Source organism: Hemicordylus capensis, chromosome 3 (genome assembly GCF_027244095.1).
Source record: "Hemicordylus capensis ecotype Gifberg chromosome 3, rHemCap1.1.pri, whole genome shotgun sequence".
NCBI lineage: Eukaryota > Metazoa > Chordata > Lepidosauria > Squamata > Cordylidae > Hemicordylus > Hemicordylus capensis.
The window spans coordinates 301,300,620-301,323,666 of NC_069659.1; the positions used below are offsets into that span (position 1 = coordinate 301,300,620).

A 23,047-nucleotide genomic window follows, 5' to 3' on the forward strand; every position below is an offset into this window, starting at 1 on the left:
GAGGAATGGTTCAGACACACACCAACACACACACACACACACACACACACACACACACACACACACACCATTGTGATTGGGGAAAGGTGTTCCAGTGCACTGGACATGTGTGCCTGTAGTGTACATACATCCTTATTGCATGAGCTAGGGCTAGCAAATGAAGTGTTATCCAAACCAGGCTGTGGTGTTTTAGCCTTAATTCTTTATTTGGCAGCTGGGACAAAATGGCTGTTATTTCAAACTCATTTCCTCAGCTCCACTCCTTCATCCGAATGAAGTGGTCACCTTGCTGATCCTGCTTGAGAGATCTTAAGGTGACAGGACTCAATCTACTACAGCTTTCCAGGTCCCTTGTAGAAGATGCTGCAAAATGGTGGGCGTTGCCTTATTCCCCAAATGCCAGCTAGGCAGGAAGTTACCTGTGGAACGATGAGGCAAATGAGCCAGATCTACAGCTCTGCGTCCCCTTACTTCTTGAGCCACTGCAGTCAGTCCTTTCCTGGCACTGCAAGAGCATTGGTGGAAGACAGCACCAGGATACTCATTTCATTGTCTCCAGAGGAATATATCTAGATTAAATCCTAGTGTTTTTGTTCCAGGAATGGGCTGTCTTAGGAAACACACATGTTATTGTGGCCAAGTTGTTGTTGGGGGAAGGTATTTTTTGCAAGTGTTCAAATACTTTTTATGGCAGACAAGTACACGTCCCACGAGTCCAAATAAAAGAGACAGCTTTGCATACTTTCTACATCTTTCACATATGCGTAACCCCATAGCATAAAATGTATATAAACATGTATTTGAAGGCGGTCATCAAGCCTCTATAATGCTGCACCCACAGGCTTCTGCAGACAAATTAGGGGTGTGCACAGAACCGGATTTGCTGGTTCTGTTCAAATCTGAGCTGGATTTGAACTGATCCTGGTCTGGTTCGACTACTGTACTGGTCCGTACCAGTTCACGGACCAGTTCGGGGGTTTACTGGTAAGGAGGAATCCGGTGAGGATTCCCCTTTGCCAGTGAAGGGGCAGGGGGGCTTCCCTAGGCCTAGAGGGGGGCAGGAAGGGAATCAGTAGTACCCATTAAAATGATTGGTGGTGGGAGTGGCAGCAGTTCCCCCACAGCCCTGGCGGACTCTCCCAAAGTAGCCCAGACTGATGGTGGCCCGGTTCAGGTCTTTCCCTGCCTGGTTCTGGCCTCCAGCCACCAGCTGGGCTACTCTGGGGGAGGCCAGTGAGGTGGGGGGAGCCGCCGCCACCACTGCCGATCCTTTTTGTGAGTACTACTACTACGCACTACTATTATGAATATATTTATATACCACTTTTCAACAAAAGTTCCCAAAGTGATTTACATAGAGAATTTATGATGTAATTAATTATTAGATGGCTCTCCACTCTCTCCACACCATGCATAACTTTATAACTTCTATCATGTCTCCCCTCTGTCATCTTTTTTCTAAAGTAAAATGCCCCAGGTGTTGTAGCCTTGCCTCATAAGGAAAGTGCTCTTGGCCCCTGATCATCTTGGTTGCTCTCTTCGGCACCTTCTCCAGTTCAATAATGTCCTTTTTGAGGTATGGTGACCAGAACTGTACAGAGTACTCCAAAAGGGATCACACCATAGAATTGTATGAGGGCATTATGATATTAGCAGTTTTCAGTCCCCTTCTTAATGCATGGAAGGGGTCGTTTTCACAGCTGCCACACATGGTGTCAACTCTTTCAATGAGCTGGTCCACCATCCCTTTCCAGGTCAGTCCCCAACAGCTCAGACCCTATCAGCCAATATGTGAAGTTGGGTTTTGGGGTGTGTGTGTTTTTGCTCCAATATGCATCATTTTACACTTGCTAACATTGAACCACATCTGCCATTTTGTCATCCACTCCCCCAGTTTCCAAGCCACACATGAACCTGTCCCCTTATCCCATGACTGATATGCTTTCCCAAGAGAAACTTGGTCAAAAGTTTTTTGAAAGTCCAAGTATACTATGTCAACTGTATTGTCCACTGTCTTATTTGCAGCCACTTGTCCCCCAGTAATATAAGAATGCAAACTGGTAGTAAAACCTTTATAATCTTTCCCCATAAAGACCGGTTAAGACCATTGGTCCCTTAGCAGATTTTGTGTAATGAGTTCAAATGTGCAAGTATTTTAATTTAGTATACATGAGGAGCTGGTCAGAATTTGCTAGAGCAAATGGAATTTCTCTGCTAAACCATTCTCCCTTAAAGTTCATTTAAGTAGCTTCCTGTCTTTATTATTGTCTGTCTTTAATTAGAATTGTTCAAATTTCTTATCCTACACAGTTATTAAAATTGTAGATTTTCGTATCCTTTCGCATTAGTCTACTAAGAAGGAAACTTAAAAAAAAAAAAACCCATTATGTTAAGCTCAGATATGAATTTGGCACAAAATATTCAGTGCTATTTATAATATACTCAAAATTCTATTGTAAGGTTTGAGTTGAAATATAATTAAAAATCTGTCCATAGAAACTGGAAAATTATATTCCAGGGTCTGCTGATAATTCGTGCTAGAAGAGATCATTAATATCCTATATAATAAAAGGCTAAGTGAGTGGCCGTGGCTTTGGAACGTTGGGGATCTGCGTCCCTGCCTCCCTGGGCTGTTCTGGGCCTGCGCGAAGCGCAGGCCCAGAAGAGCCCAAGGGACACAGGACCTCAGACACCAGTGTCCCACAGCCACGGGCAGCCATTAGCCAGTGTGTGGCGGCGGGGGAAAGTGGCCGAGGCGGCACGGCGAGAGGAGGCCGAGGCAACCAGAAGCGGCTGCCCTGAAAAAGGCGAGGGCAAAGGCGGCGGGGGAAGACCGAGACGGGGGACAGGGAAGCTGGGCGAGGTGGCGGCGAAGCCGCCAACGAGGCCCCCCGCCCGCTCACAGCCGTCGCCCCCGCCTGCTCACCCGCCCTCCCAGCTGCCCAAAATAAAGCTGGGCGAGGTGGCGGCGAAGCCGCCAATGAGGCCCCCGCCTGCTCACAGCCACCGCTGCCTGCTCACCCGCCCTCCCAGCTGCCCAAAATCACCTTCCCCGCTCCCCCCCCAAAAAAGATTAAGGGCCAAAATGGCCCATGAGAAGGTCGCCGCCCCCGCCTATTGCCCTCCCAGCTGCCGAAGACCACCTTACCCGCTCCAGCCCGAGGGAAAAGAGAGGAGCTCACAAAGAAGAAGTGAGGAGCTCATGAGCAGAGCTCCTCTCTGTGCTAAGTCACTGCTCAAACTGCCGCTATGGACGCAAAGGACGCCTATTGCGTCCATTGCGACAGTATGGGCAGCAGTTTAACACAGAGAGTAGCTCTGTTCCCGAGTTCCTCTCTTCTCCTTCGGGCTGGAGCGGGTAAGGTGGGCTCCGGCAGCTGGGTGCGTGGGAGGGCGATAGGCGGGGGCGGCCACCTTCTCATGGGCCATTTTGGCCGTTATTCATCCACACACACACCCCAAAAAGTAAAAGCAAAATAAGGAAGAACAAAAACAGAGACAACAACAAAACAAAAAACAAAAAGAGAGAGGGGACAAGGGGGGGGGGGGAAAGAGACAGAAAGAGAGAGAGAGAGAGACAGAAAAGACGGGATAGAAAGCTAGCGCCCGTTATCATAACGGGCTTAAAAATACTAGTTTGTAATATAATGTTAAAAAACCTCTTCCCTTTTCCAGTAAGAATATTTCTAACCTTTAGAATGAAATTCTAATTTTATGGCCAGCAAGAGAGATTAAATCTTTCTGGAGTGTCCAGCTTTCTCAGAAGTGTGCCACTGCCACAAGTCCAGCTCAAAGTATGAAATAACAGCACTCTATAAAAATTACATGCATTTGCAACCCCATATAACTTGGGTGGGGTTTCCCTTTGATCTACTGAGTCAGGAAGCAGGAAGCATCTCTGCGCTGGAGAAGCAGGCAGGAAGTAGCTCATAGCCAGGACCAGTGGGTTTCTTGTCCCCATTCACAAAGTCCTGCTGTGTGTGTGTGCCACATATGACAGTAGTGTTTCAGGCTGACCACCCATGTTCTTATTCTTGCATTATTATAATCTGGAACATTTACACTGCTTAAAGAAGGATCCTGTAGATTTGTTGATATTACATTTGGAAGGACCCTAGAACACGCCAGCAATGCTTCAGTTGATTAAGATGATCTTTCTAGGTGTCTCATAACTTTATATAGCATACTATCTGTGTATCAGATAGTGAAAACAAGTTGTAGATTTATTCTTTGTAGAGCTAGGAACTTTAAAAATCCAGTGTTCAGTGACTCCTCAATTGCTGCCTCCTTTTCAGTCCCAAAGAGAGAAGGCTTTTTTTTCTCAAGCACTATAATGCGCCACGATCAACACTGTTTGTTTTGCCTTCAAACTGTCCCTGTTTGCTTCTGGATTCTGTAAACTAACAGTTGCTTCCTGATGTTCTGAGGAAGGCTGTCCTGCAGAAGCGGCAATGAATGTGAAGTTGTTGTCGTCGTGTGCTCTTCGGATTGTACGGCACACTCGAGTAGATCTCGAGGAACATTTGTTGCTGGAGCTGCCTGACTTCTTCCCACATTTCAAAAGAGCACAAAAGCATCTGTAGAACTAACACACAAGTATACAGGTTAAAGAAATACACATGTGTAATCTGACTGGTGTATCCCCTCCTTGATTTGAGCAAGATCTCAGTAGTGGCCCAGGTGGCCTAGGGGCCTCATCATGTAGCCTACAAGGCACTGAAATGAAAAACTGAAATCAATTACCAGATCCATTTGCTCAGTGTAGTTCAATATATTTACCTTGAGGAAAGAAGCTTTTTTTTTTTTTTTAAGAGTTCAAGAAAGAGAATGGTAAATTGCGTTTCCCAGGGACTGACATTACAATTTTATTATTTTTTAAACCATCTCCCTGTCAGGAATCACAACTGGATTAAGACATCCTCCTTGGATTAGGTTCTAGACATCACCCTCAACATATATGGGGATCAGTGGGGACTGACAAACACCCAGAAACACTGCCCAAGAAGACTTCACACCTGGGGAGTCTATTGACCTTGGGTGACCTGCTGCACCTTGATGTAACACCCTTTAGCTTCAGATGCTCCACTATTATCCCTAGGACCCCAGAAGCAGAGAAGCCAAGATCAGAAGGTGCCATGCCCATCTGGTGGCCCTTCCATCTCTGAGCCCTGCTCTGGTGGAAGAACCATGAATCAAACTATACTCTGTATTCAGTCCCTGCTGATGTATCAGGAAGCGGCAGCAGAGGCGTATCTAGGGAAAATAGTGCCTAGCGCAAGCACTGAAATTGCGCCCCTGTCCAAATATCTGACACTCATCTTTCAGATAACTTTACCATAATATCAGCTCAAACATACAAGTCAAGCTCGTTAATGTTTTAGTATTTCGAAAACTATTTAGCGTTGGACATAGCCAGACCAAAAAATGCTGGAAAACTACAAATTTTGGTATGCTGGGGCTAATGAAATACCCAAATACTATGTGGAGGTGCACTTGGAAAACTAAACAGAAGTGCCTGTCTAATTCTCTGCTATGCATTGTAGCATCACTATTACATAAGTTTTAAAAATAAATGGAGAATTTGACTTTTCCCAGATACTCTGAAAATAATTAAAGGATATGCAGAGTAAACTGTGTCACTGCTTGGAATATATTCTAGTATTTCATAAAGACATTTAAAATGAGAGAAAGAGAGCAAGAAACTCCCAGTGGGCCTTAATACTAAGGATTTCACACTGATCCAAAGACAAACTCACCATTAATAGCCATATTATTAAGACATCACATTTAACTCACTTATCACAAGAAGCAAAGTAAGAGCAAATGAATACAATCCTAGCTCATAAGCTTCAGCTCAGTATTCACAAGCCCTGATTCGCTGTACATAGTGCCAAACTAAATATGTGTACAGTGACTTATATTATATTATTTTTTTTAACCTGTAGCCCCTTCAGGAGGTTTTCTAAAGGCTGTGGAGGGGTCTGCAAAGGTTCCCCCTTCCCGCGCTGGCCTCTAGGGCCTCACAGGGACCATTTGAGCATGTGTCATGGCCATTTTTTTTTAATTTTTTTAAAAAACAAATGGCTGCTCAAAACAAAATGGTCACCACGCATGCTCAAATGGCCTCTGTGAGGCGTGGCCTGGCCTGTGAGGTGGCCTGGCCTGTGAGGCGTGGCCTGGCCTACATTTGAGCATGTGCCATTTTGTTTTTGGTGGCCATTTTTCAGGTTTTTAAAATTTTAGAAAATGGCACCCCCTTCAAGTGGTGCCAGGGGCACGTGCCCTGCCTGCCCTACCCTAGATATGCCCTGAGTGGCAGGGCAGCATGGCTAGCTATAAAACCTTTTGGTTGCTGACAGGGGTGTATCTAGGGTGGGGCAGGCAGGGCATGTGCCCTGGGTGCCACTTGAAGGGGGCACCATTTTTTACAATTCTGTTTTTAATGGCCACCAAAAACAAAATGACCACCGTGCATGCTCAAATGGCCTCTTTGAGGCCCTAGGCCATTCCAGGCCTCACAGAGGCCATTTGAGCATGCACAGTGGCCATTTTGTTTTAAGTAGCCATTTTAAAAAATATTTTAAAAAATGGCCACCGCACATGCTCAAATGGTCCCTATGAGGACCTAGAGGCCAGCGGGGAGAGGGGGAACCTTTGCAGACCCCACACAAACACGACCTTTAGGAAGCCCCCCAAAGGGGCTACAGGTAATTTAATAATAATTATTATTATTATTATATAAGTCACTGTACACATATTTAGTTTGGCACTATGTACAGCGAATCAGGGCTTGTGAATACTGAGCTGAAGCTTATGAGCTAGGATTGTATTCATTTGCTCTTACTTTGCTTCTTGTGATAAGTGAGTTAAATGTGATGTCTTAATAATATGGCTATTAATGGTGAGTTTGTCTTTGGATCAGTGTGAAATCCTTAGTATTAAGGCCCACTGGGAGTTTCTTGCTCTCTTTCTCTCATTTTAAATGTCTTTATGAAATACTAGAATATATTCCAAGCAGTGACACAGTTTACTCTGCATATCCTTTAATTATTTTCAGAGTATCTGGGAAAAGTCAAATTCTCCATTTATTTTTAAAACTTATGTAATAGTGATGCTACAATGCATAGCAGAGAATTAGACAGGCACTTCTGTTTAGTTTTCCAAGTGCACCTCCACATAGTATTTGGGTATTTCATTAGCTCCAGCATACTGAAATTTGTAGTTTTCTATCATTTTTTGGTCTGGCTACGTCCATTGCTAAATAGTTTTTGAAATACTAAAAGATTAACAAGCTTGACTTGTATTTTTGAGCTGATATTATGAAAGATGGGTGTCAGATATTTGGACAGGGGGCACAATTTCAGTGCTTGCCCTAGGCGCTATTTTCCCTAGATATGCCTCTGCTTGATGACTATTGCTAGAACACATATTTTGTTCAGCTCCCGTCCATGTTTTGCGACTGACATCTTGACTGGATAGCTCACTTGCTGCTTCAGCAAGTTTGCCACATATCTGCCTCTTGCCCTATTGGACAGATCCCTCACCTTTCTGGTAATATAGCCACATAACAGTGCTAAATTCAGTGTCTATAAACAAAGCACCTCTTCATGAAGGCAGTTTTAAAATTTCAAGCAATTGCATCCATGTGGGAAAGTATTCATATTGTGTGACCTGCCCCATAGCTCATGCATTTTTTTTCTCTTTCAGAGGAAGGATTCTGTGATGCAAAGAAAATCCACAATCCACATAGTAAATGACTGCACATCAGCAGCTTGGTGCATGGAAGCAGTCACCACCTGGAGTAATTTAAAGGGCTCAAATGATTTGTGATGGCATCTGCAAAGAGATATTGGAGCAGCATCATAACAAAACTAAGACACGAAGCAGAAGGTAAAATAAAAAGAAGGCATGGTGGATCACCTACTGACTAGTGTCATGCAAATGGAAGGACATTTCACTCATGCATGGAGGGGAAGGGAGCTGTTCACCAATCACCCTTCCCTCTGCTGTCCATGGTGCCCCCAACAATATGTCCTTGAGAGCTGGGGGCTTTGAAGGACACTTTAAAATGACTCAAACAAAATTACACAAGAGTGCAGCCATGATATATCATATCACTATAGCTCCATTCATGCAATTGTTGTGCTTGCACAACTGTACAAAGTTACATCCCAATGTCTAACATCGTGCAGTATGTCAGCTGGTCTATTTGGCCATGGGTGCAGCTCCCACAGCATACCAGCAGACTTCCCTCCAATTGGCATGCAGGGGATATTGTAGAAGGATCTCCAACATTAACTCATGGGGTTTTGATAAAAAGCCCAATAGGGTGTTGTTTTGATCAGTAGTTCCCCACATCAGAAGACCTGTAAATAGAATGAATTGACCATAGTAAGGGTGCATGAGAAGGGAAAGTGACTGGGAATCCAGGAGGTAATACCTCAGATCATTCTTCTCCTCACTATATGATTTTCTCTATATCATGTCTTGATTTGCATTACGCCTCACTTTAGCTCCAAAGTCTCAGTTTTTCAGATTCACTTGAGTACTCTGGGGGAAAGTACCAGAGTGAGACTGTCAGGAACCCACCTGGATACCTCCCAAGTCCAGGGATGTGATTTGTTTTATATAATTTTTATATCATTTGTGTCACCATGTTCATGGAATTTAATGGGTTATTACTTTCTTTCACTGCCACCATAAGATTGTTTATTACCTTGCTCTCAGTAAACAACTTCTTGGTCACATAGCCTTGTGAGTGCAGGATAGGTATATATGTTAATTGCATATAAGAAGACAAAAGAATAAGGCATAAAACAAATAAGAAACAAGTTTATTATTTACTTAAGATGGAAATAAGGATCTCTGAAAATTGGTCAGCATGGGTCTGGCCTATGCTAAAGTTTATGATGTATCAGCTTACTTAAAAAAAATGTGATGGGGATTTAGTTAACTGAACAGCAAAGGAAAACGTTATGCATTTTTGAATATGATTGAAGTGGGGGAAGGAAGGAAAGAATGCTGCGTCAGACTAATGGGTTATATTTCAGACAGCTCAGCATAGTGTCTCAGCCAGTCCAATCCCACAGGGACATTCATAAGCAGAGTCATATTATATACATTCCTATTACTTGTTTTCAGAGCTTGGAAGTCAGAAATATACTTATTACTTACTGTAAGGGTTCTCAAACTTCTGTCCCCAGACATTGTTGGATTACAACTGGCCCACAATGGCCAGCCCTTCATAAGGGAGAGGAGAGCTGGTCTTGTGGTAGCAAGCATGACTTGTCCCCTAAGCTAAGCAGGGTCTACCCTGGTTGCATAAGAATGGGAGACTAGGAGAGTGAGCACTGTAAGAGATTCCCCTGAGGGGATGGAGCCACTATAGAAAGAGCATCTAGGTTCCAAGTTCCCTCCCTGACAGCATCTCCAAGAAGCTGAGAGAGATTCCTGCCTGCAACCTTGGAAAAGCTGCTGCCAGTCTGTGAAGACAATACTGAGCTAGATAGATCAAGGGTCTCAGTACATGGCAGTTTCCTATCTTCCTAACATCTGGAGTGGGGATGTTCATAAACTGGTTTGTTGCCTCCTTTGGGATGCACTGAACTGACTTGGGCACCCACAGCCAAACTGATTCAGTGGGGTGGTGAGCAGTTCCCTTAAAAAGCAGGTAAGCAGGTCCTTACTGCTCTGCTGCCGCCCTGCCATTTTTCTGGATGTGGTGCTCATTGTACTAAAGGCCATGCGTGGCTGAAGTTCTGTTCCCAGCAGCCTGTGTGCACGGCACCAGCATGCATGTGCGAAAGCCCTGACATCACATGCAGGCTGCAGGGAACAGCACTGCAGCCACATGTGGCCTTTGGTAGAGCAAGCGCTGTGCCCAGAAAAGTGGTGGAGCAGCAGCGGAGCGGGTATGGTCCTGCTTACCTGCTTTTTAAGGGAACTGCTCCCCACCCCATCCACATCTGCACAAGTCGTTCATGCACATCCCTAATCTGGGAACCCAAGTTTGAGGACCCCTTACTTACTACATGAACATGGAGGCTGCGGTTCTGTTTAGCATGTTGTGAGACAAAGTCTACTTCATGAAAGATAATTAGTGGGAAATCCACGTGGGGAAGGAGTAGATATGAGTTAATTAAGTGCTATTCTTTCAAAAGAACTAGCAAAATACTCTCCTCCTATGTTGGCACATCGGATCAGTTCAATCCTATCCCTTTCGCAGGAAGGAATAGATAAGAGGTAATAAGCAGATCTACTTCTCTAACAAAGTACTAATGACTGGCTCAGGTCATGGGAAGCAAGCTTGTTAAAACATTCCTAGGCTCTCCTAAGGTCTCCTGAAAACATGAGATAAGCTCTGATGCGCCCCTTTCATTTCACCCTACACAGGTTCCTTAAACTACTCACCTCATTGTATTTAAAGAGCACACCCAGCTAAGGTGAACAGGACAAGGATAAACTCCTTTGTCCATTCCTATTGTCTTCGTCAACAGAAAGGTGTGGTCAGCATGCTGCCTCAGGGCAAGATGCTGTCTATTTCTTGTCGAACAAAATCAATCAGTGTGTCTCTTCCTTGGATTCACCAGTTGTAGTCTTGTACGTTCGGGCATTGGCCACTCCATTTTGCCTTGCCTGGACTTTTGCTCCCATTTCACTTCTCACCTCCAGATCAGCCCTTTTCCCAAGTCTTTTTGCAGCACGCATGGCTGTGACATACTGGGCACCCAAGATCAGACCCCCTTTGGATTTTGCCTCCCTGCCTGACCTGGAGGAGAGAGGTCCCTCCATCGGTTGAACTACAAGGGTTCACACACCCCACCGGACAGACTTTGGTATCACCAATCTCTGCTCCAAAACCTCTTGCTCCCTTCCCTTCTCTCCCCGTCTTCCTCTAGAATCCAAAGCTGTCCTCTAAGACCGTTTATCTGGTCAGCCTTAAGTGGACTTAATTCTCAAGCCAAATAGCCTCTTTGTGAGCCATAACTCAGTTCTATTGGTTTGTTAGTATTGTTAGTTTTGCTAGTTAAGTCTTGTGTAGTATATTAATCACATTTCATTTCCTGTACCCCTAAACCCTAAAAGAAACCGGATTCTGTTTTTGAACTATATACTCTGTGTCAGTTCTTTCCAAGACTAAAGCTTTGCACACATTTATTCTGAGGTGTGCTGTTCCATTCTTATTTGCTAGTTCCCCATACAAGCCCCAAATATAGTCAGGGGTGTCTGCCAATTCCCCAAGAGCAGTACCATTAACAGAGACATGGGAGTGGGAGGGAACACTGTTCAAGAAAAACAAATCTAAAGCCCCACTGGGCTTGCCAAATTACTTTCACAGTTCTTTGATCCTAGCCATTATAAAGAGACACTTGCATTTGCCAACTGAGAATCAAATAATAATGTTTTGTCAATAAAACAATGGATTACTAATTATGGAGTTCTCAGCAGGCTTTTTCACTCCTCAAAACCAAAGACACAATTAAATCACCCAAGCCAATGGCATGAGCTGTACAATGCAAACCTCAGTTCATAATGGGATGATATTCTCAGCAATTTAAATGTCTCAATAGATTCTGAAATGATAAATTTTCTGACGCCATGGAATGAATCATTATTAATGGAATTATTTGTTTAAAATATGCTGGTTTTCTTTAGAAAAAGGCATGGGTTCACAGGTTCAGCAGTCATAAAATCTCAACCAATTTGTAAACCGGGTCAGGATGATGGCTTGAAGTCTTAGCAACTTTGCTGAAGCTAAGGAAGTCTGGTCTGGTCAGTGCCCAGAAGGGTGACTGCCTGGGAACCCTGTGATAGAAACGTAATGAACCAATTTCATCATTCGGTCTTTATTCTGCCCCACTGACCATTAGATGAAACCAATACAGGACCAAGAAAGTAAATACTACCACAGGAGATAACAGTATTCTTCCAAGTACAGGAACAAACTGGACAACCTAACTCAGAAAGGAACTAGAAATAAATTGAAAATTTAGCTATATGCAAGAGCGGCCAGTGCTGGCCCCGCCAGGGGTGGGGGCAGCAAGAGGCTCCTTTAAGGGTAAATTAATAGGTCTTTATTCAAGTGCTCTTGCTGCACTTGAATGCTGCTTGGAGTAGCTGTGGGCCACCCAGCACCCCCGGTGGCAGGGGATCACCTCCACCATTCACCTGGCCTCTGTGGAGCCGATCCTCCACTGGCAGCCAGGTGAATGGCGGAAGCAATCCTCCAACGCAGGGAGTGCTGGGTGGCGTGTTGCTGCTTCAAGTAGCATTCAGGTGTAGTGAGAGTAGAGATAAGCACCTATTAATTTACCCTTAAAAGTGCCTCTCGCTGGCCCCATCCTGGCGGCACCCACACCAGCCGCTACTGGCTACATAACCTGAAAATGTTGATAGCAGAACCTAGTTGTGATGGTCCCAGAAAGCAAGTTTGCAGTCTTTATGGATAGAACCTGGTTTATCTCACTAAACAGGTACATCATCAAGGACCCTGTCAGCTTTCCATGAGATTTTGCTATCAAAGGGTTATACACCTTTGCTTGGAGTCTTTGTATAATGGGCTCCAGGCAAATTCAACATAATTCAGTAGATTCTTTCTACCTGTTGAAAACAAGCAGGGTGTTTTAAACCTGTTTTTTTAAAAAAGCAGGTTCTCAGTGCCATAGGAGTTTTGCAGTAACAACTGAGAAGATAACCTTGCCACAGCAAATGCTCTTAGGTATTTTGTCACTGTCAAATATTTCAAATTAATTGAATAAAACAATTTCAATTACAATTTCATTAAACACACACACACACACACACACACAGAGCAAAAGGTAAACCAAAAGCCATGCTAAATTTTCTTAAAAGATCTTAACATTAACTAAAGACATCTAACAGGTAGAAAAGGGCTGGGCAAACTTGGCCCTCTAGCTGTAGTTGAACTATAACTCCCATCTTTCCCAGTAACTTAAATTATGGCTGGGGATGCTGGGAGTTGTAGTTCAACAACAGTTGGAGGGTCAAGTCTGCCCAGTCCTGAGGTAGGACCAACATTCTGTAAGACTGCATCTATGACAAAGTAGACCCTGCTGCTGACCTCAGCAGATCCCGTTTCTTTTGGAGAGGGTATCCAAGAAAGTAGCTCCCAGCAGATCTTAAATTGCATAGATATACGTTAATGATGAGGTACAGAGTGGAGTGACACCCCACTCTCACAGCTCCACCACCCATTCTCCTTCCATTGGCTGGTTTCCTGGCCAATGGAAGGAGGAGGTGCAGGGCCTGGCTGGCCACTGAAGGAGGCAGCTGGTGGCGGTGATGGACCATGTACATGCTCTCTTTCCTTTGGCCAGGAGCCCATCCGAAGGTAGGATGGCAGTGGCAATGGCCTCATGTAAGCCTCGCTTTCATTGGCCAGGAGTCCAGCTGATGGAAGGAGGATCTCCAGCTGTTGGACTACAACACCCTTCATCCCCACTCACAATTGTGACTGCAGATGATGAATGCAACAGCTGGAGACCCTCAGGTTATCCACTCAGGCATAGCAACATCTGTACACCAATGCATTCATGTAACTTGTATGTGGTGGAGGGAATGCAGAAAGAGCTCTGCATCCAGTACTTCTCATGCTGTAGAACTGAAGGGAGTATCTTCCCTTGGGTGTGACTATATGCAGAACCATTGGGAATTCTCGTCCGTGCTTTAAAATCTTGTTTGTTTGTTGCAACTCTTCCTCTGCAGAATATTTTGACCTTACCATACAGTGGCTCTGTTGTGCCTTTTCTTGTTGAGACCTTAAAACTTGTTAAAAATGGCATGTCCTGTCTCGTTTCAGAATTAGTACAATTGCAAGGCAACAAGATGGAATCTCAAGGATACATTAATGCAGCTGAATTATCTGAAGGCATTAAAAATAAATAAAACCCATGGGGTGACTTTCACTACCAAGCTACTTCAAGGTCTCTATATTTTAAAAGCAGCCCAACTGCTTACAGTCTGCAGGTCTGTGTTAAAAGAACTCAAGGCTCCATTCGCATTCTTCAGGAAAGCCGACTTAACCTTGAAATGGGGAACTGAATCAGGTGCACACTAATGATTCTTACATTGTTATTAATTACTATAAGTCCTTCTCATTGACCACCAAAAAATGCTGCAAGGTCAGATAGTAATGAGACAGTGTGCTGGAGATGGTGGCTGCAATTCAAATGTGTGTCTCAAATGTGGTCCGTGAATACAGAAAAGTGTCTAATTGTATTTAAAAAATGGCAATGAATCCATATAGGAAGGACTGTAAAACCCAGGCTTGCATGGTAAAGGCTGCATTGAGGAACAGTGCCCATGTTTGGCAGCTGCATGATTGTATTCACTTACCTCTGTGCAACAATGTATGTGGAATGCTACATTTGTTATCCAGAGTTATCACAGAAGTCAATAACAAAGCTCTCTCATTGATTTGAATGCTTGCAGGTTGCTCCCAGAATGCTGTTTCTGTTTATTGTTCAGATGCTAGCATGCCATGATTGATGCGACTGGTCTGGAACCCACAGGAAAAGGAAATTTATAAACAGGAACTAGAGACGTGCACAAATCAATTTTTATGATTCGATTTGTGCCCCCAACAAATAACTCCTGATTTGTTTTGCATCCAAATCTACCCTCTCCAAATCACCCCAGATTCAATTTGCATATTTGCTTTGATTCAATTTGATTTGTACTGATTTGGACTACTTAACAAGTGATACCAAATTTGGGTGGTGGGTAGGTCCCCATGGGTGCCACCTACCACCCAAATTTAAAGGTAGTGGGACGCTTGGTTGATTTTTAGTTTTTTTGTGTGTTTTTTACTGATTTTGAACATTTCCACCATAGGAAACAATGGGGATTTGAAGTTGCCATATCTTAACCCTAACATGGCTCCCCAGCTTGCTTGCTTTTTCTTTTTTAAAAGCTAAGCTCTAGCCCTTGTAGAAGTGGAGTTACGGAGCAAAATGTGCAGTCATTTTCTTTCAAGTGTCTGGATTCTTTGGTGTATAATAACATATCCTCATAATGAATCCCTATGAGGATTCATTGCACACCTTCATTTCTTTGGTGTCTAATAACTTTTCCTCATAATGAATCCCTATGAGGATTCATTACATGCCTTTGTTTCTTCTGTTCATTTTGACTAGTGTTGGACAGTGCCAACTGTCAACTGCCATGTGTGAACTACACCCCCTCCACACACACACTGGGGTACTCAGTTTATTTTTTAGGAATTTTTGAAGTGTTTGGATTCTTTGGTGTCTTCACTACACATCTTCATTTCTTCTGTTCATTTTGACCCCACTGCTTTGCAAGTGCGAGTGGGGAATTAGTGGCATTCCATGTGCCAACTACCCTGCAACCCACAAGCCACTGGGTACTCAGTTTATATTTTAGGAATTTTTAAGTGTTTAGACTCTTTGGTGTGTAATGAATCCTCATAAGGGATTCATTGTGAGGAAAGGTTATTAGACACCAAAAAGCCTAAACACTTGAAAACAATCCTAGAACATAAACTGAATAGTACCCCACTGCCTTGCAGGTGGGAGTGGGGTGTAGTTGGCACATGACAGTTGACAGTTGGCACTGTCAAAAAGACAGTCAAAAAGAATAGAAGAAATGAAGGTGTGTAATGAATCCTCATAGGGATTCATTGAGGGAAAGTTATTATACACCAAAGTATCCAAACACTTGGAAAATAGCGACCACACATTTTGCTCCATAACTCCACTTCTACAAGGGCTAGATCTTAGCTTTTTAAAAAAAAAAAAAAATGAAATCTGGAAATCTGGGGGATTAATAGGAGGGATCTGGATTTTGAATTGAATCAGGTGTGATTCGATTTGTATCAATGGACCACAGGGGTGATTTGTTTTGTCTCCAAATCACCCGAATCAGCTAGATTCGGGTACAAATTGATTTGTACCCGAATCAATTTGCACATTGCTAATTGTGATGATGGAACCATCATCACTGTCATGCTGTAGAGCTCGGTAGGAGCATAGTGAGGGAAGAGTGAGCTCATGTTTACTACACAGGTGGCCTCCCCTCTCCTTGTGGCACCCCAACCCCCCATGGCAGCACACACATTCACATGCACACACCCCACTCTCACAGCTCCAACCATCCGCCCTCCATTGGCCAGTCTCCTGGCCAATGGAAGGAGGAGATACACTGCCCAGCAGGCCACTGAAGGAGGCTGCTAGTGGTGGCAATGGACCATGTACATGCTCTCCTTCCTTCTGTCAGGAGCCCATCTGATGGAAGAATTGCCCACATGTAAGCCCTCCTTTCATCAGCCAGGTGTCCAGCTGATGGAAGGAGGAGGTGCAAAGCTGAGTGAGCTACTGAGGGAGGCAGCAGCGGCAGTAATCAGAGTCCCAACTGGGGGAGCTCGATGGCTGCTCCAGATGCTCCATGGCTCTCCAAAGCAGACCACAATGGGTTATTTGAAACCGTCTACTCTATTACAACTCTACCCCTGCAGCTTGGGGACAGCCAGAGCAATATCTGGCAAAATGACAAGCTGATGATGCTCTAGACCCAACTGCCATGTTGAAACCCTGGCTGCTCTTGGGCTCTCAGTCACAATTCATCGGTTTACAGCATGGGTTAATGGCTGTGTTGTATCTAATAGCAAAATGCTTGAATCCCAGAAATGTTTACGGTAGAGAATACCTAAGGTTGTGTGGATGCTCTATCAGAAACTGTGATCTTACATTGGCATTGCAGGAAAATTCTACTGTCTCAAAAAAACAACAACTTTGGCATGTTAGTCATACTAAATTAATTAACTTCTACAGCTCATAATGAGACATGAAAAATGCATCCACACAACACTTTGCTGCTTCCAAAATATAATCTCTGCAGTTTTCCATTAGCAGTAATCACAAAGTAGCAGTGTCGAGTGTCCAAAGAATGCATTATAAATTTTAAATGCACTCTTCTTCCTGTTCTGTGACCATCACAGGAATTCCAGGTGTTATGGCTCTATCCAGTGTGCTAGACTTGAAGAATGGAGGTATAACCTGAATACAACCCCAGTTCAGTGGTGGCTGGTGTGGGTGCCATTGGGGGTGGGTGGGAGGCACCTTTAAGTGTGAATTAGTAGGTGCTTACCTCCTGTTCCGCTGCATTTGAAAGCTCTTTCCAGTAGCGGTGTGCCACCCAGCATCTATTGTGGTGGAGATCTGACTCTGCCACTTAGCAATTGCTGGCCATGCAAATGGCCTCAGCCAGCTGAGTGGCAGAGCTGATTCTCTGCTACAGTGGATGCTGGGTGGTGCACCACTGCTGGAAAGAGCTTTCAGTTGCACCAGTATAGGAGGTAAGCACCTACTAATTTACACTTAAAAGTGCCTCCCACCCCCCTTCCCCCAGCGGTGCCCACACCAGCCCCAGTATTAATCTGGATAAGATAGCCATGGAATAGCCACAAAATCATGATGAACCAATAGCTGAATCCAGAGAGTAGCAGTGGGTGAGGCAGCACTACCAGACACAGATGTAAGAGCCAAGACCCAATCCATCTGCCATAGCAACTGGAGCCCCCTGAAGAACTGGCCCATGAACTGTTCAAAGAATGTAAGAACAGCCCTGCTGGATCAAGCTCAAGGCCTGTCTAGTTCAGCATCCTGTTTCACACAGTGGCCCACCAGAGGCCTCTGCAAGCAAGAGATGAAGGCATGCTCTCTCTCTCCTGCTGTTGCTCTGTTACAACTGGTATTCAGAGGCATTCTGCCTCTGAGCCTGGGGGTAGCCCATAGCCATCAAGACTATTATTATTATTATTATTTCTTGTTTACACAGTCAGACAGGTGTTAGTGACTGGTTTGTTTTATCCAGACATTGAGTCCTTCCCAAGGACCTGGGATGGCTGAATTTTATTGTCAATGTTGTTGTTGTTTGTTATTTTTACTTTTATATCCCGCTCTTCCTCCAAGGAGCCCAGAGCGGTGTACTACATACTTGAGTTTCTCTTTCACAACAACCCTGTGAAGTAGGTTAGGCTGAGAGAGAAGTGATTGGCCCAGAATCACCCAGCAACTATCATGGCTGAATGGGGATTTGAACTTGAGCAGCCATTGACAGATTTGTCCTCCATGAATGAAAGCCCACCCCCCCCCTGCAACATTTGGCTGGATTTCAACAAATTGTCCCTATTTACCAGGGAAAGTCCCTCTTGCCCCCACACCAATAAAGACACAAAGCAACATTTCTTGGAAGTTTGTTCAAATCTCTTAACTTCCAAGAAATGTTGCTTTGTGTCTTTATTGGTGTGGGGGCAAGAGGGACTTTCCCTGGTAAATAGGGACAATTGCCTATGCAGAGGAGATACAACATTCACATAACATATGTTATGATCTCACTCACCCCATAAATATTTGCAGGAGAGCAAGTTTCTGGAGCAGAATCTTTAAAAAGAACATGCCCTTCAGTCCTTGTCATTTTTGCCCACCACATTACACCCACTGGTTCGTTCGCCTTTCATTTGTACAGACTGCCACATGGCCTCCAGATATTCTTTCATTGCCCTGAAATCTTTTACTTTTTTGTCCTTTGATGGAACAGAGCCAGGGCAAGTGCGTTTGAGGGGTACATATCCTGGAATAGTCAGTAGCAGAAGCTCTTGATAACGACTAGCAAGTCATCACTACAGAACAGAGCATTACAACTAGCAGGTGTATGTAGAGGCTTACTTGATAGCCATTTAATGCAATTCCAGATTTCTTGCAGCTAAATGAGTTTCTGCATCTCAGGCCAGGTGGAAGAGCATTTATTTATTTGATTGGTTGGTTGGTTGGTTGGTTGGTTGGTTGATTTCTATACCACCCTTCTAAAAATGGCTCAAGGTGGTTTGAACTTTGAACTGCCCACTAGTGGCATGTTTTGCCAAAGATGTGCATTGATTCTGAGTGCCTCAGCTGGGCCCCAGGCTTGAGAGTTGATCTGAAGAAATGATATCTTCTAAAGGTTATGTTTGACTCTTTTTAGAAGATTGCTATCATGTTTGTAGGTTTCACATTTTACCATCTACACTCTGACCTTACATCCTGAGGTTAAACTCTTTTAATCTGTCTTTCCTGGAGGTTTTTCACACATGGCTCTATGCCTCTGGGGATCGAGTGAATCTGCATCGCAGCAGATTCGAGGCATTTTAATTCGAGGGATTAGATGGACCATTCACATAGCCATCAGCACCTTCATCAATACCTTTGGAGAAAGCAGAAGCCTCTGAGTTTTTTTCAAAAGCTGCTGGAAATAGAGGATTTTTAAAAACCCTGGACATAACTCAGACTAAGCCAGAATTCGCAGCCTCCATTCTGGGAGAATAAAAGCTCTGTCTGTCCTGGTCCCTGATAACCTGCAGGGAGGTCTGATTATATCCAGCAAATTTGTGGACTGGTACACTCCAATCAGGATTGGATTCGGGGGGAAAGCCCTGTTTGTAAAACCTCCGGTGGTTGCTTTGAACTGCATTCACACATAGCATAGTGAAATGGGGCAGAGGAATCTGAGTATGTTCGAATGAAGTGAAACTGTGGTTTCATGGCAAACATGACTGGCGTTTGCTGTGAATCCACAGTTTCACACATTTGGACATGCTCAAATATCTCTGCCAATGTCTCCGCTTAAAGCAACCAGGAAAAACAGATTCAAAGAGTTTCCCCTTAGGATGTGAGTTTCCCCTCACCAAACTCCAATTTAAACCTTTGGTTTGTAGTGAGTTTCACTGCCCCAACCTGAGGTTTTGTGGATGCAGTGTTACATCTGAACATGCACACTGCCATAACCATGGGTTCATACTGTTTTTGGAACCATAATCATAGAGAGGGTGCTCCAGAACCACCTGGGATCATGCTGCCTACATGCTTGTGGTACTTCTCGCTGGCTGCCTCTCCAAGCAGTTGCCCCACCCCCTTGGGTTAATGTGTGTGGTCCCTAGGCTTACTGATGAGAAGATCCATGCATCAGGAGTAGCACTACCTCCAGTGAAAGGAGATATTCTTCATATTATTGTTGTTGTTGTTGTTGTTTACACAGTCAGACAGGTGTTATTGACTGGTTTGTTTTATCCAGACATCGAGTCCTTCCCAAGGACCTAGGATGGTTGAATTTTATTGTCAGTGTTGTTGCTGTTGTTATAGATATCGTCACAGAATATAGGCTGTTCCCAGTAAAGTTGCTTTTTGTAACTGGCTGATGGTGATTTCTGTGGCCCCTATGGTGTTGAGGTGCTCTTCAAGTTGTTTTGGAATTGCACCTAGGGCGCCAATTACCACTGGGATTATTTTGGTCTTCTTCTGCTACAGCCTTTCAATTTCAATTTGTAGATCTTTGTATTTTGTGATTTTTTTCTATTTCTTTTTCTTCTATTCTGCTATCCCCTGGTATTGCTATATTGATTATTTTGACTTGTTTTTCTTTCTTCTTGACTACAGTTATATCTGGTGTATTGTGTGGCAGATGTTTGTCTGTTTGTAATCGGAAGTCCCATAATATTTTTGCATCTTCATTTTCTACAACTTTTTCAATTTTATGGTCCCACCAATTTTTGGCTACAGGTAGCTTGTATTTTTTGCAGCTGTTCCAGTGTATCATCCCTGCTACCTTGCCATGCCTTTGTTTGTAGTCAGTCTGTGCGATCTTTTTACAACAGCTGATTAGGTGGTCTACTGTTTCATCTGCTTCTTTACAAAGGTGGCACTTGCTGTTTGTTGTTGATTTTTTGACTTTTGCTCTTATTGCATTTGTTCTTAGTGCCTGTTCTTGCGCAGCCAGTATTAAGCCCTCTGTTTCTTTCTTCAAGTTGCCATTCTTAAGCCATTGCCTGGTCTTGGTGATGTTTGATTTTCCACTTATACTGTGCAAATATTGACCATGCAGTGGCTTATTTTTCCATTTTTTCTCCTCGGTTCTTGACTTGTTCTTTCTTGTAGGCCTGCTTTGTTTCATTGGTGTTGAATAGTTTCTCGTTCTTGACCATTTGAAGTGAAACTTCTTCACTGTCTTTGATATATTCTTCAAGGCCTCTTTACTGTTTGATGGACTTGCAGCATTCCTCTTCCACCTGAGCTGCGAGGAAGGTATAGTCTATCTACATTACTGTGGGGGTGCAGAGCATGATTGATAGTGACCTCAGCATCCCCACACTGCCAGAAATCGTGCTTGTGCAAGACTGTTTTGCTGCGGGGCTCTTATGAGGGTGGTGGTGCCTTCGCTGTCAGATAAAGGGCTTGCATGGCATTTAAAGGGAATTAAATTATGCTCAGCACAACCCCTTTAAGGTTGTGGCCAATGGATGCTGCCCTGGAGACGTTCTGATGCCTTGCCCACAGTCTGGTGATATGAGTGCTACAGAGCTTGCTGGGATGCAGCCTTGGCGGGCCAGGAAGAGTGAGGGGCTCCCCTGCTCTGAAAATGGAGATTGCCAGACTGCCATTGGACAAATGTATGTGGTGTGATTCACTGTTTGAAAAATTAACTGTGGGTTTGGCAACCTGCGGTTTCACATTACGTGCAAATGAGGCCATTGCTTTTTTCTCCAATCCAGTGGAGTGTGAAGGAAGGAGCCAGGGTTGCATGCAGACAGCCCTTAAAAGAAGCTAAAATTCTGCCAAAGAGCTGTTTGGAAGGCGGCAACAGGAGATTGATTCCAACTCCTGTTGCTCCTCCGAAACTGTCAATTGCTGGGATTATAGCTGCATGACCAGAGAACTGCACTGAGTAACACAGGCTAGAAGGTTAAGCTAGCTAGGCTGTGCATAAAAATTAAGAATGCTGGTCATGGCATACTGGGAAAAATGGTTTTCTAATCAGACTTTGTATGACATAATAGATACATAATACCGAATAAATATATGGGATACCATCAACTTAAGCAGTTCCTTTACCAAGAGAATCTGTTACATTAGAGAAAACTCCACATGTATTTCCACCAATGTGGTTTTTATTATAGAATGCAAACATTTAGATATGCCATGTGCAATAAGTGGCCCAAACATCACAGACTTGAGGACGCATTTCAGGAATCACAAGTCCATCATCTTCATGAAGAAATTGGAACCACCAGATATTTCTGGTTGCCAGACATTTCAGCTCAGTCAAGCATAGTTGCACCAATATGGAAATGTTTCCTATTGAGCAACATACACATCATGTGAGATGCTGGACAAAAGATAGAGAAAATATGGATCTGTAAACTCAAGACCCTCACACCTCATGGAATGAATTTGAGGGATAATACATAAAACCACCTTACATCCATCAGCAAAATCTGTCAATCATTGAGGCTATTCACACGATGGGAGAAAATCGGGCTAGCAGAGACTAGCCTGATTTTCTCCCATCGTGAGAACCACCGGGCTTGGCTGCGAGCCTGGTGGTTCTTCATCGGGCAACCCGCTAAACTACCCCTGCCCTAAAACCAGGTTTGCGGAGCGAGTGCTCCACAAACTTGGTTTTTTAAATCGTGTGTTGCCACGGCACAGCTCCGCAGTGTGGCAACTCACAAGTAGACCCCTGACCGGGAGGCTTAAAAGCAGCCTCCCGGCTCGGGGGTCTCTCCGGCATGCCGTGCAGGGCATGCTGGAGCTTCCGGAGGCCACACGGCCTCCCATCCTCCCAGCCCCTGCCGGCTCCGTAATGGAGCTGGCAGTCGTGTGGGCGGACGCTTTGGTTGCCTAGAGCAGACTGCCTGCTTGTATGCAGGGAGAGCAGTCTAAGCCCGCTCTCCCTGCTAGCCCTCCACAGGTAGCTCCTACTGATCATGCAGACCACCTCAGTCTCTCCTTGTCACCTGCCCCAGGAACTCTGCTAATACAGCATTCTTTACTGCCACCCTGTGAGTTGTATGTGTTCACATAACTTGTTTTTTAAGATACATCTGTTCCTGATGAAGGCATGAAACAAAATGTTGAGCTCAAATTTGGTGTGTTCTAAATGTCTCTGTTGTTTCCCCTCCCTCCTTCCTAAAAGTAAGGGCCTGATCCAGTAGAATCCTGCTGCTAGGAGTGTGCAGCTATACTCCAAGCACAGC

At 44.2% G+C, this 23,047-nt stretch overlaps 1 protein-coding gene across 1 annotated transcript in view; it reads right to left on the bottom strand.

Annotated features, from left to right (window-relative positions):
- Nucleotides 1–3,777: 3,777 nt before the first annotated feature.
- LOC128350219 (parapinopsin-like) overlaps nucleotides 3,778–23,047 on the bottom strand; it is a 176,814-nt gene continuing 157,544 nt past the window's right edge. Inside the window, exon 4 of the mRNA XM_053308108.1 lies at nucleotides 3,778–4,585. Within this exon, the coding sequence (XP_053164083.1) occupies nucleotides 4,322–4,585 (264 nt within the window). The 3' untranslated portion in view covers nucleotides 3,778–4,321. The remainder of the gene's footprint in view (nucleotides 4,586–23,047) is intronic.